At 44.3% G+C, this 16,686-nt stretch overlaps 1 protein-coding gene across 1 annotated transcript in view; it reads right to left on the reverse strand.

Annotated features, from left to right (window-relative positions):
* Positions 1-10,120, reverse strand: part of DISP3 (dispatched RND transporter family member 3) — a 32,669-nt gene extending 22,549 nt beyond the window's left edge. Inside the window, exons 1-2 of the mRNA XM_053451815.1 lie at positions 9,847-10,120; positions 1-516 (exon numbers count right to left, since the gene is read on the reverse strand). The exon at positions 1-516 is cut by the window's left edge and continues 394 nt beyond it. Coding sequence (XP_053307790.1) covers positions 1-513 — 513 coding nt within the window. The 5' untranslated portion in view covers positions 514-516; positions 9,847-10,120. The remainder of the gene's footprint in view (positions 517-9,846) is intronic.
* Positions 10,121-16,686: the final 6,566 nt, after the last annotated feature.

The following is a 16,686-nucleotide window of genomic DNA, read 5'->3' on the forward strand; positions in this document are numbered from 1 at the left end:
AGTTCTTGCTGGGATGTCTGGAGGAACCAGGCCGCGTTTCACCCTGACGTCAATGTCCCGTTGAGAGGTATTTACGTGAAGCGTTTGTAGCTGCTCTGAGATCAGCCTCTGCAGAGTTTCCGACGTAAAGTCCGCCACGTCCCGCCTGTTCCTGCCCCAGGAGCCGAATTGGGATTTCAGGGCGAGCGCGAGGGAGTCGAAACGCTGGGAGGATTCGTGGTTCCGGATTTCAAACGCATTGTAAGAAATATCGATATCGAGGGTGGGGTAACAAACAAACATAATAACCGACAAGGCTACGGGAACCACGCAGCCCGAGGCCAGTAAGAACGCGGCGCAATAAGGGTTGGTGAATATCCAGCCAACAATGTTCCAAAAGTTACAGGTGGGCATGGAGTCCTTTAAAGGCTTGGAGGTCCATTGGCAGCTACTGTGCATCGGCGATCTAACGATGGCTTCGTCCTCCTCCTCCTCAAGCCACGCGTCTTGTAACAGGGGGTCGTCCGTGTCCATGACCTACAGAAAAACACCACACTGCATAAAAACTGTTTCTACACCAAATACAACCCTCCTGAACCCCCGTCCCCGGACTGGCCCTCTGGCACACCTGGTAATTTTCCTGGGGGGGCTGCACAGGCCCATGAGTATAAAAACATGGCCCCCCCTGTTAACGCCAGCCCGGCCCTGCTAATCGCTAATGTCTAAAATGATCTTTTCTAACAGAATTCTATACAGTTTTTGGATGGAAAAACATAATTTTACAATTAAAGAGACATAAAACCCTAAAAATAGAGGGGGGCGTTGAGGACAGACGGGATGAGGAAGGGATGATTACCCCCCCTCCCCCGCTTTACATGATAAAATGACGCGACTGACAGAGATTTTTTCCATGTAGTTTCAGAAAAGGATCCTGACGGAACGTGACATCACATCTCATTCCAAGAGTCCCTCAGACATGAGATCAGGGCAGACATCGCAGATCCCGTCATCTGGAACAACCAGTACACGGGTTTCATAGAAACACAGCTTCGCCAGATACCTGGGAATTCATTTATCAGCCCAAGGGGAGGAAAAAAAAACAAACGGTGATTTGTATGCAAGGCCGGTAAAGCTATCCCTTCAATCACCTGAACGAATCGCAGACGGCCGATAGGGATTTATGGGAGAAATCGCCGGGATACTTGTCGAAGATTTGTTTCCATTATTAACCAAAGACAGGCAGCATTTCTGCTGCTCTTCAATTCAACTCCCAACATACCCAGCCAGCAGTGGGTTATGGCACCCAGCAGCAGTCCAATCGTAAGAATGGCCGTGATCTGTAGCGGGCGAGCTACGGAGAATCTTGGATGATATTCTAGACGTTACAATGTATCACGTTCCACAACTTTGCAGCGATGCTCATATGGCAGCCCAGTGTCGTCCAGTTAGGGACCTCTGGTCTTGTGGATAATGAAGGTTTTTGGTGCCACCACCATCTAGCCAAGATCATCGCAGACTTTAAAATATGGAAACATTCAGATAGTTGAAGATTCCCCGGGTTGCACCCAGGTTCTGAGGGTGCATAGACATTTCTGTACTATTAACAGATAATGGGGGCTGATTCACTAAACTTCTCGATTGTACGTAACTCGGTTTGGTTAATCGGCTCCACTCTCACTTGCATGGTTCACATAGAAATATAGAATCTGATGAACTGTCAAACCTTAATCAGCCGTTGGTCTCGTCTTAGATTCAGGAGCCATCTGCCTATCCCATGCATGTTTAATACCCTCGCTGTATTACCCTCTACCACTTCTGCTGGGAGGCTGTTTCGCTTATCTGCCACCCTCTCAGTGAAGTAAAACATTGTAAAATTACATCTAAACTTGCTTACATTACAAGTCAGTGGCTGGCACACAAGTATGGATAGCTACCAGGCCAAAGCCCGAGTGCTGGAGTCTGCAGTGCGCACAGCTGTGCACACGCGAGCATGGTCCCCGGTCCAATGATTTCTGAAAGTTTGCACTTTTGCCCCAAGCTCGGTGCTGACGCGGCCCCGCTGGGTAACCTGCTCCATTACACATCCTCGACCTGTCACCGGGTTCTAAACACGACCTGATCCCATTCACTGCACAAAATGAAGACCGCCCCCCCCCCCGGAGTTAAGATGCGTCCTCTTCAGATAAGACCTCGCCGGAGACCTCGCCGGAGACCTCGCCGGAGACGCCGACCTGTCAGCTGCCTTTCACTTTCCGCTCTAATCCTGATCCAGCTTCGCTGACGCTCCGTATAATAGAAGTCAACGCACTCGATGGCTGTGACTCCGAGCCCAGACCCCTTCCGTTATTCTTTTATTAGGGGGGGAAGGGTTCTTTAGGGTTCATCATTTATCTTTTCATAGCCCCAAAACTAGAGAAATGAGAATAAATTCACTCCGCGAGCCGCTCGCTTATAACCCGGAAGCTTTTGTTTCCAGAACGGGCAATTTATTACACATGAAACATCTGTGTCAGAGTTCTCATATCTAAAGATCTGTAACATTTCTCACCAAACACCCCCTCTTTAATATCAAACCCTGAAAGTTTGTTGCAATCCTGTCCCCGATCATGGCTGATACATACATGCATCTCTCCGACTTCCGGTCCCTCGCATCCGTTGACAATGTACATGTATGGTACGGACACATGGACGGCAAAAAGAAATGTAACTTGGTATAAAGGCTGATAAACTAGGATCTGAATTAGTATCTGCGCATGTATGACGGCAGCCCTCACTTGTGTTGTGGAATAATTGATGTCTGATGGTTAATAACTAGCATTAAGAGGTCCACCTGCCCACCAAGAAGCCTTTGGGGACCTCCTAAAACCTGAGACTCGAGCTGATGTGTCTTCTGTTCCTGCTTTTAGCCTAAATTCTCCAAACGATGAGGCCAATTGGGTTTTGCCCCAACAGAGGACACTGTATATTCTATAACTTCTAAAGCAACGCTTATTGACAACTTCGGAGAGGACGAGAACGAGAACGTGCGTTTGTGACTCATCCGAGCAGCCAGAAATACCGACACCGGGTGTGAGACATTCGCACCTCTCCACATCTCCCCCTCTTCACAAATACCCCACCCCGGTGCCTGCGCGACTAAATCGCTGGTAATTTATGTTAATTCATTCCGAAAACCGCATGAATCCCGAGACCTTCCTCCACGTCTCCCCATATCATGCGCTTTGCCTGATCTGCCAGTTTTAGGCCAATTAGAAACTTTCCACAAAGTTTGTAAAAACAGCATGTTCTGCATTCCAAATTTGTATAAAAAATGAAGATTTATGGTAAAAAAAACAAACCCACATTGACTATTACATGCAAAACAGAAAAAATTCTTGCTCTTATTAGGATCTTGGTCTGATCTTCTATGGACCGCAATAATATTGGAACATATTGGCATCAATCACTACTCCAAAGCACCAGAATCAGATAAAATATCACCCAAAAAGATGGTGCTGATTTATTTTTGAAGCAATTCTAGTTTTTGCATAATATACGGTACGCAATGGAATGGCTCAATCTTAATCACTCAGTCGGACACTCTGACTAATGAAAGTCTATGGAGGAACGGACTTCATTAGCATCGCCATAAAGCATCAGCTCAGTGTGGTGTTTGAGCCGGGAAAGTCACCCAAAATATCACATGACTGACAGCACCGGCGGCTCCAGATCTGCAGATATTGGGGCAAAATGAGATAAAAGCAGGTTTCTTGTCAATGCCGACCGAATTCTTTGGAATGTTTGTCCTTTTTCTGCACATTATTCTGGTGTTTTGTATATTTATGTCTGAATCTACTTGGCCTTTTCACGTTGCTCGTTCTGCCAGGAATACTCCTGACATTTCCTCGTACCGGTTAGACATATTTTTTGAAGCGAGGAGAGATATTGGGAAATGCGGATCTGTGAAAGGACGAGGGGGGTAATAATTTATCGGGAGTAACTCGCATCGATTCGCTCATCTCTAGGGTCACCTTTAATGCTGATTCTATCGGGAGATTACTCTTACATTTTTCACAGTTCCCGGGATCTTAGAGTTGATTGACAGCCATACGGTGATGTCATTATGGAGGATGGGTCAGTGAGCTGAATGATGTCATAGGTTAGTACAGCCAAACATGTCTACGTCCCAGGTATCAGTGCGTATAACCTTGTTTTTTGTGAAGGACATTAAATTATAAATAAAAATTATAAAGGAAGCTTTTCTTCATAACAAACACTTAAAAATTCCATATTTATATTTTTTTAACAAGGCTATTTCTTGTATTTCTTCTTTCACCCAGAATGTCATTTTTTTAACTCAAAGATGCTCACAGCTAGATTTTTTCACTTTTAATTACTCCTCGCATTTTTTTTGTTCTGTTTCAGGCTTTTAAGTCTTTTAGACCTTAATGCCGGAGTTCCGGAGTCAGCAGCCAGGTCCTCTGTCTTTAGGATGCCGTCCACGATCAACATAAAAACGCCAAGCTGCGTTCTGTAAAAATGTTAAAACGTGGCGGCGGATTGAGAGACGTTATCGCAAAATATCAGACACGGTGCAGAAAGCGCACCTTGAGGTCTAAAAAAATATTCTATTCAAAGGTTGCGGAAAACGGTCTGGGTGCACGGGGAGTTCTGCGCATTCTGATGGAGCGGACAGCAGAAAATTATACCTTTCCATTACTTTCTACTGACAAACTCCTCGTCCTGCTTTACTGACCGCATTGCAAGGTGTTTTTTCGCTATCTTACAACAAAAAACAACAAAGATAGCATAAATATGACTGGCTACTCTTTTCCCCATTGATTTCAATGCGAGTGCTACTGAGCATGTGCAGGAAGTGTACTGCAGAATGCTTCCTGCTTTCAGTAGCTGCAAGGGGGAGGAGTTAAATGAGACAGAAGTCTTATTTTCTAACTCCAATAACTAAAGAATGCATGCACCTATTCGCATGCAATAAAATGCACTGGGCTCTATGCAAATTGGACTCTTACATTTATTTTAAGGAAAAAAAATCAACTTTGGGAAAGTTTGATAGCCAGTGCAGAATATGAAGGGACCAGGTCAGGACTGTGTGACCATCTGCCCCTGTGATAATCAAGGTCTAACCCTAAAAGCCCCCAGGTATGTTTATCTATATCGAACCGGCCCATAATCTCTACTGCCAGCAAAAGTGGGAGAGTGGGGCCGCTAAGCAGGACAAGTCCTGAAAACACATGACTGTCTCATGGGAACCAGGACACTTGGGAAGTTCAGTGCTTCCCCTAAGGCACTGAGCAGATCCGCGGCTGGTTCCGCACATCCGAGTCCAGGTCCATTAGTAATTACCGTAGCTTTCTCCAACTCTACTCTACTGGCTCTTCTAGTTAAATGACTGAAACATTTATTACCCCTGCAGAGGGCAGAAAGGATTCCATACCTTGATGATTTCCTCCCCCGCTGAACAGCTAATGCCTCTGAGAATCCCAGCAGATCGTTTTCAGCAAATGAAACGAAGCGTATCAGAATGATTGCACATTAAATAATACGGAGAGTAAAAGATACATGAATATTAATTGGATGTAAATAACTCGATAGTTTGCAAGCGTTATCGTCTGCCTCGATATCACAGATATTCACGGAAACGACTCGGAGAAAAAGAAGACGTTCAAGGAGAATTGGGCTTCAATAATGAAGGGTAGAATGAGTCACTCATCTGAGTCACTGCTGACCCTCCATTCAGACCCCACTCGCCCCTTTCCCGCTCCTACCCCCTGCACAGGCAGAAAAGTGGAATCTGGATCAGCAACTCAGCTCAACCGACCCACGCATGACGGGGTGTATGAGCATCTACCGGCTCAGTCAGGGGAGATCAGCGGTACTGTCCAGCGAAAACCAGGATGGTTGGGAGGTATGTCTTTGTGGTAACACTAAGTATAAAATGATGCATTATCTATAGGGTTAAAAGTTATAAATCTCGATGGTTGGAGGCAAGAAAAAACGTACCAGGTGATCCGCACACAATGGTCCATGTTCATTCTGTCCAACATTTACCCCAAAAGCCGACCCCCATGCCCCACCGGGCATATTCGTCAGCCCAACCGGTATTATAAATGCCCTCCATTACACTTTGTGTTTTATTATATTTGGTCGGCTTTTAACGTTTTGTAAGCACACTGAAGCCACTCGCTCACAACGTGCACAACGAGCAAGATGGGAACGTAATCCGGCTGAGTTTATTTCTGAACGTCTCAAAACGTATCCTGCGCATGTTACCTGTTTTTTCGAGAGTTAATCAGGCTTAGCTTATTTTTTTTGCTGTGCCGTCTAACTTTCATTTAAAAGAGATGCGAGTTTTCTGTTTTACGTTCATCGATTCCTGGGAACTAAGTTTAAAGCCTGCGTCCCAAGTCTGTGCATTACTCACGCCTGACCGCTAATGAACGGTTACTGGACGCTGCTCGCTCCGGGGCACCGGTCTCTTCCATTCTATGTTCCTAGATTTGTATGTTTAAAGGGACAGTGCCAATGGGGCAAATGCATATAGGGGAGTCTATAGGGGACACCATAAAGAGCACCAAACGCTCCCTTCCTCCATGTTGCTGTCCTTACTGCTGAGCTCCAGGATATGACGTTATATCCATCGTTTTAGGATGCCGAGTCCTCCATAATGTCGATGGGCCGGTTGGGAAGATCCGCCGGTCTTATACACCATATATCAAAGGTAGGTATACACCCTACGATGCCTGAAGCCAAAAATAAACGGTTCCCCTGAAGGAAGGAGCCGTATTCGCTGTTTCATTCTTGTTCCATGCATCATTCATTCTATATGCCTAACATCAGCCCCGCTGTGACATCTGTCAAATAGCAGCAGCAACGGAAATGAGGGAGGGAGAGATGAATTGGCGCGTATAAAGCTAGGTATCAATTTATATTCACTTTGCATCAAGTTAATCACTTATTATTCATTAGTTACACCAATAACCGCCAACGCCATCAACTTTTTTTTTCTCTGTTCGTCCTTGAAATATACTACGGTGAATCTAAAAAAAGAATCCAAATGCAGAAGGCTCTTCATTGGGGCTTTTTTTTGGTGCTATTATTGATGGGACAATAATACCACCAATTAAATTGCATTGATTTATTTATTTTTATTTAAATGTTGGGGGATTAATCCAGGATTCCACAAGTCAAAAAAAAAATACAACATTTACAAAAATGTTTCAATTTTAGTGGAGATCTTCATCAGGGATGGAGAAGTACTATAGATCTCTAGTGTTTTGCTGGCCTTGATGAAGACCATATTTAAAGGTTGAAACATTGTTTTGTTATGTATTAAAAACATAAGTTCTAAATATACAGATATGAATAGCCTTTAATGTTTCATCTTCAATGCATGGACCACCTTGCTTCCTAAAGAACAAAAGAAAATTCCGATACATTGTTTCCCCAAATGTGTTCTTGGGTTCCTCTTGCAGTGGAAATCTTCAAGAGCCTCATGAGCAGACATGAATCAGTGGGTAACATTGTTATTCTGATCAACCAACTCCACTAATGAAAGACCCATCTGTGTCCATCCGAGAAGATCCTGAAAGCCTTCACTGCTGATGGTAGATGTTGCCTTCATGGCCCATTAGAAGATGGTCACCTTGTGTATTTTGTAATACATGCTGGTTGGACAATGTATGAATGGAATAGATGACAAGAGGTTGAATATGTTCTCCAAAACTCAGAGGTCCCTTCTTCAGATTTCAGGAAATGCATATAAAATAAGACAGTATAATGAATAACTAAAGAGTATTTATGACAAAGTGTCCTCTGATAGGCTGAGAACTTTAGGTATCTATCTGAGAGGCATCAATATCTTCTATTGATAGGCTACAAAGAAGATGCTAGGTATCCAAATATCATCTTCTATTTGCAGAAAGCTTTGAGACTTTAGTACTTTTTACACTACGTCCCACAGAGAGTAAGCCTCCCAGTTACCATCTCTCATCTGCACGAAACCACCAAACTTTCCTGTTCATCAAAACTAACAATGCGGAGAATTGTGAATTTCAGCCCCGCTCGTGAAACACTACTCTTCTAGAGAGCTTTAAACACAACTTTCATTGCCTTTAGTGAAATGACCTTGGAGCCGCTGCCAGTGCAATAGATTTCCCTCGAACGGTTTGGACGAACAGATAAATAAATATTATAGTATCCAGAGTTGGCTCCGAAATGCAAAGGTTCTACGGCACCAGAGTACCCCATAAAGTACATTTTTTTGGTATTTTCCATTTACGCCATTTCTTCAAGTATTCCCACAAGTGCATGTTCTGGAATTTTAGCTTAGTGTACGGACGAGCCTCCCCTTAGGGCAAACGCTTGGGGTAGATTGCACTGAATATATGTCTCTTTATCGTGATCTACCTTATAGCAGCCTTGCTTTCTGGCAACCCAAAAAAGATGAAGAGAAGGAATATTTGGACTTTAATGATTAGAAATCGTATTTTTTGTCAGCCTGTATTCTGTATAATAGATAGCGGGGATGACGTGGCTTTTTGAATCATGTATTATTTTATTTCCCTTACAAACGCATGGACCGAATGCAAAAGCGGAGGGTACAAAAACGCCTTTCGGGACATAAAAATGAAAAGTTAATAAACTGCGGACAGAATTTTAGTCCTTAACACCATAATGAAGACCGTGACCTAAGCAGTAGTATCAGGGTCAGCGGCGATTAACCCTTTGAGAAAGGCTCTGCACCCCACTGACCCCAAATGTATTAATTTAAGGAGATGCGAGAACGTTAAACTGGAGTCATTATAGACAAAAGACTTAGAATTACAAGTATTAAGACAAAAAAATAGAATAAAAATTGCCTGGAATTGTAACATCGAATAATAAGACAACATATGCTTTCACCGGGCAAAAACTGGGATCTATCTAAGGTCATAATGATTTATTTAAGAGTAGAATATAAGGAAATGGTCATTTTCATCATACATCTGGATGGCAAAGCACATAGGCATGTAACAATCTGCCCAGCACTTTAGATACAGGATGAGCATTAGACAGAGGGTTTCATAATATTTTTGTTATTTTAATATTGTTTTGAAAAACAAAAATATATATATTTACACGCAGATTAAAAGAAAAGAGCAACATAAAATAAAGCTACAGAAAATCCAGAAGGAATGAAACAATTACTGAGAAGAATCAGTGTTTAATGGTCATCCTCCCACCAAAATATTGTAAGAACCCAGATTATGATCTATACATTGTGTTTATTGGGCAGTATATGAATTTGTGTATATGAAATATGAATCAGCCAAGACTTAGATGCAGATAATCCTTTGATCTGGGTATTCCTCATTCATAATAGCGCCCCCTACAGGCAGCAGACCCTCACTACACCATGCATGTGCATCTGGAGACAAAGGGGCCCTGCAGCTCATAAGCAGAAACTTCTTAATTACCTGCCCCCCTTATTACACAACTGCACACACATTTGGGTATCACCCTCCTGGAACTCTAAGGGTTACAATGCAAGGGGTTAATGCATAAGAAAGCATCACCTTCCGAAACAGATCCCCCTGGAAGGGGTTTAATCCAAAGAGAAACTTCCTGACTTTTAAAGGGACTGAGAGGGGATTTATAATTCCAGCCTTGTTACAATGTAACAAAACACACAAGTGTCAATGACTCCAAATTCATCATCATCATCATCAGCAGGGATCTGCCTTCAATCAGCGCTTCTCTGATTTGGGATCTCTGTGTTTTTCAGGAGAATCATCTTTTCATTCTAGATTCTGGATTTTTTTTTTTTTTAGAGTTTACGAATCACTTAACCCTAAAAAGCCCACAGCCCCAGATCACCCCACTTCTTACCTGAATCTGGGTGCTGGCGCAGTTGGCACAGTCAGAGCTGGTATCCCCCTGGAGTGGCAGAGCCAGCACTGCCCTCCTCCTACCTCTGCTCTCCCCCTTCTCTCTGAAGCCTCCAGCTCCTCTGTCTGCCTCCTTTTATGTAGCAGTCTCCCTTTGTTTTGGATCTGGCTTCTACCACTGGGGTAAGTGACAGAGGGGACAGGGCACTTTGATCTCAATGCTCAGCCTTGTCCTGCCCTGTTGAAGGGGAGATGCCCTGTGTGCCCCGTGCCAGCTGCCCCCAGACAAGGCAGGGGGCAGGCTGCAGACCCCATCCCTTTCCTGATCATCCTTTGCATGCTTAGTATCTCCCTGCTCTCCCAGCTCATGGTACAAACCCTTCTATATATTCTGGTGATGAATGCTGCTGGTACACACAGTCCAGAGTTGGCCAGGGGATTACAAGGCTTCCCGTCGGCTTCTTATAACCCTCGCCCTTAAACCTGACCCCCTAAGGGTGAGAAAAGGCTCGTACTAGCCTCACGCAGCTCCTAACTTACCCTTTCAGGGATATAAAGAAGCAGAAAGTAGCCTGTCTCTGTTTAGCATTCTAATCTTTCTCACGCAGATTGTATTCCCGGCTTAGTTAAAAGAAGTCGTTTTTTATTTTAAATCCGGAAGTCTAATACATAAAAAACATTGCTCATTAACTAAAATAGCTTCAGGATTGGAAATCGTAATAGAGGTTAGCGAATGTCGGACGACTATGTCAAACACGTCCTCATTAGCCAATTAGGCTACGTGGCTGAGGTGCATTGAAGTGCAGAGCCAGCAGTGAAGCCACATTTCGGCACTCTATACATTACAGCGTATGGATCTAGACATCAGAATGGAATTCAGACAGAATAGACACATACTAACAAAAACACATGCTACATCCCACACTCACACACACATTCTAAAACACACTCTAACACACATTCACATTCATGCTAACACACACTCTAACACACATACCTATTCACACATTCACATACACATTCATTCTAACACACATAACATTCATGCTAACACACACTCTAACACACATACACATTCATGCTAACACACACTCTAACACACATACACATTCATTCTAACACACATACACATTCATGCTAACACACATACTCTAACACACATACACATTCATGCTAACACATACTCTAACACACATACACATTCATTCTAACACATATACACATTCATTCTAACACACATACACATTCATGCTAACACACACTCTAAGATACATACATATCGGAATTTGATGGCGAGAAGTGGATGAGACATGATCACCAAAATCTCGTCACACCTCAGCCTTCCTTCCCATCATGATACCAAATCTGAAGAACTCATCCAATATATTATCACCATCGCAACTCTGCAAGATCTCTGATATTCTGCGAATTAATATTTTTTCACCAATGGCATTTCTAAAATGAAGAGAGGGTGGCTGATACTATGTACTATGAGCACTATGATCCTTACAATTATACGTTAAAGAATCTGGTACCGCTATCGTTTCACATTTAGGTCATTTTTCAATGGAAACAAATGAATTTGATCAATTCATTCTTTTTCTTTCACGTCGTGCAGTCACCGGCTCTCTGGGTTTCTATGTAATGATCACTTTGAAACATGGCAGCACATTGGATAAAAAATCATCTCCATAACTTTTCTTTCAGAGCGGACCCTTAAAAAGCGTCGCCGTCTCTAGGATTCCGCTCGGTAAACATGTTAATGATTCCTGCCTGTGATTGATATTCATATAAACGAGCCCTGAGCAGCTAAAGAGGACATCGCAACGATTCGGAAATGGGAGAAAAGACAGGGATGTGAAGTGAATGTCTTATTGCTAAGGAAGGTCAGTGAGAAATGAGCTTTTCTATAAACCCCCCGGGAGATCGGAATCTTAAAAAAGTGAACTTTAAAGTAACATTAAAGACAAAGAATTTTCCTATCATTAAATACAAAAATGTAACCGGCCATCAGATCGGCCCCATTCGGCCCCCGTCTAGTATTAATCAGTCGTTGGTCTCGTCTTAGATTCAGGAGCCGTATGTCTATCCCATGCATGTTTAATCCCCTCACTGTATTACCCTCTACCACTTCTGCCGGGAGGCTGTTCCACTTAGTTATCAGTAACGTGAAATAGAACCAATATAGGCAACTGATAATTGAATAACTGCGATTTGAATGTTACAGTTTTTTTAACCTGCGGGTCATTGAAAAATCCCGACAATTTTCCTTACAGCGTGGAGCTGAATATCTGGAATTCATTAAACATTTGCATTTTCAGTGGATGGAGGGCCTCGGGCTCCAACGTCAGATCTGTTACACGGTTACATCGTTACTCGGGCTGAAAAGAGACGCAGTCCGTGAAGTTCAACCCCAATTACTGGGGTCGGACTGGCGATGACAAGGCGACTCGCCAAGGTGACTCCTTATTAATCTAAACATCTTAACAGGGCCGTGCTGGGGAGGACTAAGAGGCTCTGTCACTTTAAGACCAGCAGCCACTAAATGACGCGTGTGGGTCTGCCGGCTGCATACACAGGGCCACGTTACGTGTTTATAGCGGCTCTTCATATCCAACAGGCAGCCGCACGCTGCAGGACTCAATCTGCCACTGGAGGGGTAGGTCGGGTACCAATAGGGGGCAATTGGCCAGTAGCCCAAAGGGGCATATGGCCGGTGTACTTGATGGCCTGCACCCCATTAACTACATATAAATGAATCCTCAAAGGTCCTGCCACGTACGAGATATTGATCCCTGAATGCTTATTACCCCTTTACAGGAAATCTGCCCCTTGTAGAGGTACTGAGGACGTGCTTGGTTTAACCCTTTTTCCACCCGTGCTGTTCCCATACCAGTGTTGACAGTAATTCACATCTGGATCACAGGCTTTTCTTCCCGGTACTGATAAAAACCATAAGGGTCAAGCTGTCGGGAACATTTATTAAGTCGTTAAATGCCAATCGAGATCTTCTCGAAATAATTGGAAAAGACAAATAGAGGAACCGCTGGAGACAAATGGGAGCTGAAGTCATTTTATTGGAAAGTAGCCGTTATCGGGCGAAGGTGCTGATTACATTCCACTTATTCTCCATTTAACCGGGCGCTTGCTCATTTCCCCAAAATCCGTCTTTTAGACAGACACCATAGATCTAAGGCTTTGTGTGTCAGCTGTGACCAGAGACAGCTACTTAAGAAAACGAGCTGCGAGTTAAGAGACAAGTGACGGCGAGGAGGGGTTGGAGAGCATGCAAATCCAGGAGATAAATGAGAAAGGGAAGGGAGAAAGGTAATAAAGGAATCATTGAAAGAAGGACAAGAAAGGGAAAAAGGAATGAAGCAAAGGAGAGGAGGGAAGCAAATGAGAGGAGAGGAGGGAAGCAAGAAAGACAGGAAGGACAAGAAAGGGAAAGGGAATGTAGCAAAGGAGAGGAAGGAAAGCAAATGAGAGGAGAGGAGAGGAGGGAAGCAAGTAAGACAGGAAGGACAAGAAAGCGAATGAAGGAGAAGAAGGAAAGCAAATGAGAAGGGAGGAGAGGAATGAAGCAAGGAAGACAGGAAGGACAAGAAAGGGAAAAGGGAATGAAGGAGAGGAAGGAAAGCAAATGAGAAAAGAGGAGATGAAAGAAAAAAGAAGGATGGAAAGAAGGAAGGAAGGGAGAAAGGAAGGGAGGGATGGAGGGAGATGAAGGAAAGAATGAAAATGACAGGAAGAAACATAAGAAAGAGAAAGAAAGAAAGAAAGAAAGAAAGAAAGAAGGAAAGAAAGAACGAGCAAGTAGAGGGAAATAGATTATATCGTTTGGCTGTAATTTCACCACAAACAAGACGTAACTAAGCATATAATTGTGGTTGTCCTGTCGTCCCGCGCAGTCCTGGTCAATGATTTCACGGTCTGTAGATTCCAAGATCTATTTTTAGCAGAGATTGCAGGAGATTCATCCAAGGTCAGCAGAACGGTGGCTTAGCATGCGCGGCTTCCCTAACGCAAATCACATTTTTAATTCACCGCTTGTAAATGTTCCTTTTAATGCTTCACATTGATCGTCCCGGACTCTTCTTGGAGCTTTCGCTTCCAGTCGGTAATTTCTGGGCACAAGAGCTTTCAAACCATTTCATACAAAAAGGAATTCCTAAGAAGCCAACCAATGAAACGTCACTCGATGTCAAACTCCGGGTCTCATTCTAAGACCATATCAGGAGTTTTCATGATTTCCATGCATTATTCTAAATAATTGGGATTGGGAAGTCCCCCCCCAAAAAAAAATCAATCCCTGATTGATCTCAGACACATTTAAGCTCCGTTCTCATAATGAACTAATCTGTTAATGAGCGCATTCTACCAATCCTTCCCTCGAACCCCGCCAAAGAGGTACCGCGGCCAAGCGATTGCTCCCGCTTAAATATAGCAACAATGTCTCACGCCGTTCCTGTCTGGCGGCATTATGCACTTATGTATACTTGGTGTATTGTGCTTTACTCATGTATATTGCTCTTTTTGTAACAATGTGGATACGCTTGTGCACCATTACTCTCTACTTCACACTTATGTTTCTACTGCCGACGGGTGTCGCCGCACGGGTGGTTTACTCCTGTATATGGGCTCTGCCCTTTTCCTTGTCACATCGTGGATACACTTGTTCCCCATTACACTTTACTTCACACTTATGTTTCTACTGCTGACGGGTGTCACCGCACGGGTGGTTTACTCCTGTATATGGGCTCTGCCCTTTTCCTTGTAACAACGTGGGTACACCTGTTCCTCGTTACACTCTATTTCGCACTTTTGTCTCTGCTGACGATGGGTGTATCTTGACGAACAGGTGGTTTCCTCCTGTATATGGGCTCTGCCCTCTTCCTTGTCCCAGCGTGGATACACTTGTGCACCCTTCACTCTGCCTCTCATACACCACCCCCCCCCCTTTTTTTTTTTTTTTTTTTTTTTTTTTTTTTTTTTTTTTTTTTTTTTTTCTCCCCTTATCTCTTCTATGCTGTTTGGTCGCCTCTAGTCGGTGCGCCCTCTCACTCTTGCTATTCTCCTGTTTAGATTTTCTCTAACTCTGTGTTATTGTACGCTGCGAGCGGCGGCTCGCGTTTAACTGGTTCTTTTTACGGTTCTTGTTTGTTCTTGATTGCGGCTCTACCCCTTCGGTTGTGGTAGACCCTTCCCCTACACAGTGACGCCATTGGTTGCCAGGCAGTGGTCCCTGGCAGGCGTAGTTTGTGTCTAATTTGTCCCCTTTCTTTTCCTTTCCCCCTCGTCTCCGTTCCTTTCCCCCTTTCCTTTCCGGTCCTGTCCTAATTTTTCTCCCTCTTCCTCCTCCTGGTCCCTCCTCCTCTCCTCCCCCCCCCTTTTTTTTTTTTTTTTTTTTTTCTTTCTTTCTTTCCTTCTCTCTTTCTTCCCCTTTTTTTTTTTTTTTTTTTTTTTTTTTTTTTTTTTTTTTTTTTTTTTTTTTTTTTTCTTTTCCATTTCTTGTTTTGCTCCTCTTTGCACTATGTCGCCTCCGGCGCCTGGCGAGCTGACTCTTCTCTCTATCAATGCCCGTGGTCTGAACACCCCTGAGAAGCGTTCCACCCTTTTTCGGGAGCTCAGAAAGCAGCGGATTGATGTCGCGTTTGTGCAGGAAACTCACTTTTTTGAGCCTAAGGCCCCACGGCTTCACAGCCGGTTGTACCCTACTGTGTTCCTGAGTAACAACCCTATCGCTAAAACTAAGGGAGTGGCAGTGCTTTTTTCCAATCGAGTTCCTTTCCAGGTGCTGGATTCCCGGGTGGATCCAGAGGGGCGATTTTTGCTAGTGAAAGGTACGATTTTGCAACAGGTCTACACCTTTGCCAACGTCTACCTGCCTAATCGGGGGCAACATGTCGCCCTACGTGCTATTCTTCGTGAGCTTGATAGATTTCAGGAGGGGTTGCTGATCCTTGGTGGAGACTTTAATGTGGCTCTGCATCCTGCATTTGATACTTCCGCGGGTGGTACGCGGACCCCTCTTCATGTCACGAAGAGGGTCGTCTCTCTTCTCACGGATCGCAAACTGGTTGACTGTTGGAGGGCCCTCCACCCTGCTGATCGGGATTATACCTTTTTCTCTACGCCCCATCGCTCCTACTCCCGTATTGATTACTTTTTCCTCCCCTGTCACTTCGCTCCACTTTTGCGCCAGTCCACTATCGGGATCTCTACTTGGTCCGATCACGCTCCCCTCTCCATTTCCTTGGCTTCTCCCCTGACTCGTCCTTCTGTGCGCTCTTGGCGCCTTAACGAGTCCATTCTCTCTGATGCGGCGTTTTGCGCTGACACTTCTCAGGTTCTTGAGAATTTCTTTAAAGATAACCTGCTTCCCGAGACCCCCAAGTTGACTGTCTGGGAGGCTCATAAATGCGTGGTTAGGGGGCACTTTATTAGTGCCTGCTCTCTGCGTAAGCGCCGCGAGGTGGAGAAGGTAGAGGATCTCTACCGGCAAATAGCTTTAGCTGAACAGGCTCACAAGGCCTCTCTGTCTAGTACCGATCTTCAGCTTCTTTTGTCCCTCCGCGGCGAACTGGCCACCATCCTTAACTCTAGAATGCAGGGCTCCTTTCTGAAGTCCAGGGCCTTGTTCTATGAACATGCCAATAAGACAGGTAAATACCTGGCTCGGGCGCTTCGTGCGGGTCGGCGAACCACGTATGTTTCTAAACTCCGCTCTCCTGATGGCCTGTCCCGGTCTTTGCCCTCAGACATCACCAAATGCTTTCGGGATTACTATGAGGAGTTGTACAACCTTCGCCCTGCCGCGACCTCCCAACCTCCATCGGGG

The sequence above is a fragment of the Spea bombifrons genome, chromosome 12 (genome assembly GCF_027358695.1).
Source record: "Spea bombifrons isolate aSpeBom1 chromosome 12, aSpeBom1.2.pri, whole genome shotgun sequence".
Classification (NCBI taxonomy): Eukaryota; Metazoa; Chordata; class Amphibia; order Anura; family Pelobatidae; genus Spea; species Spea bombifrons.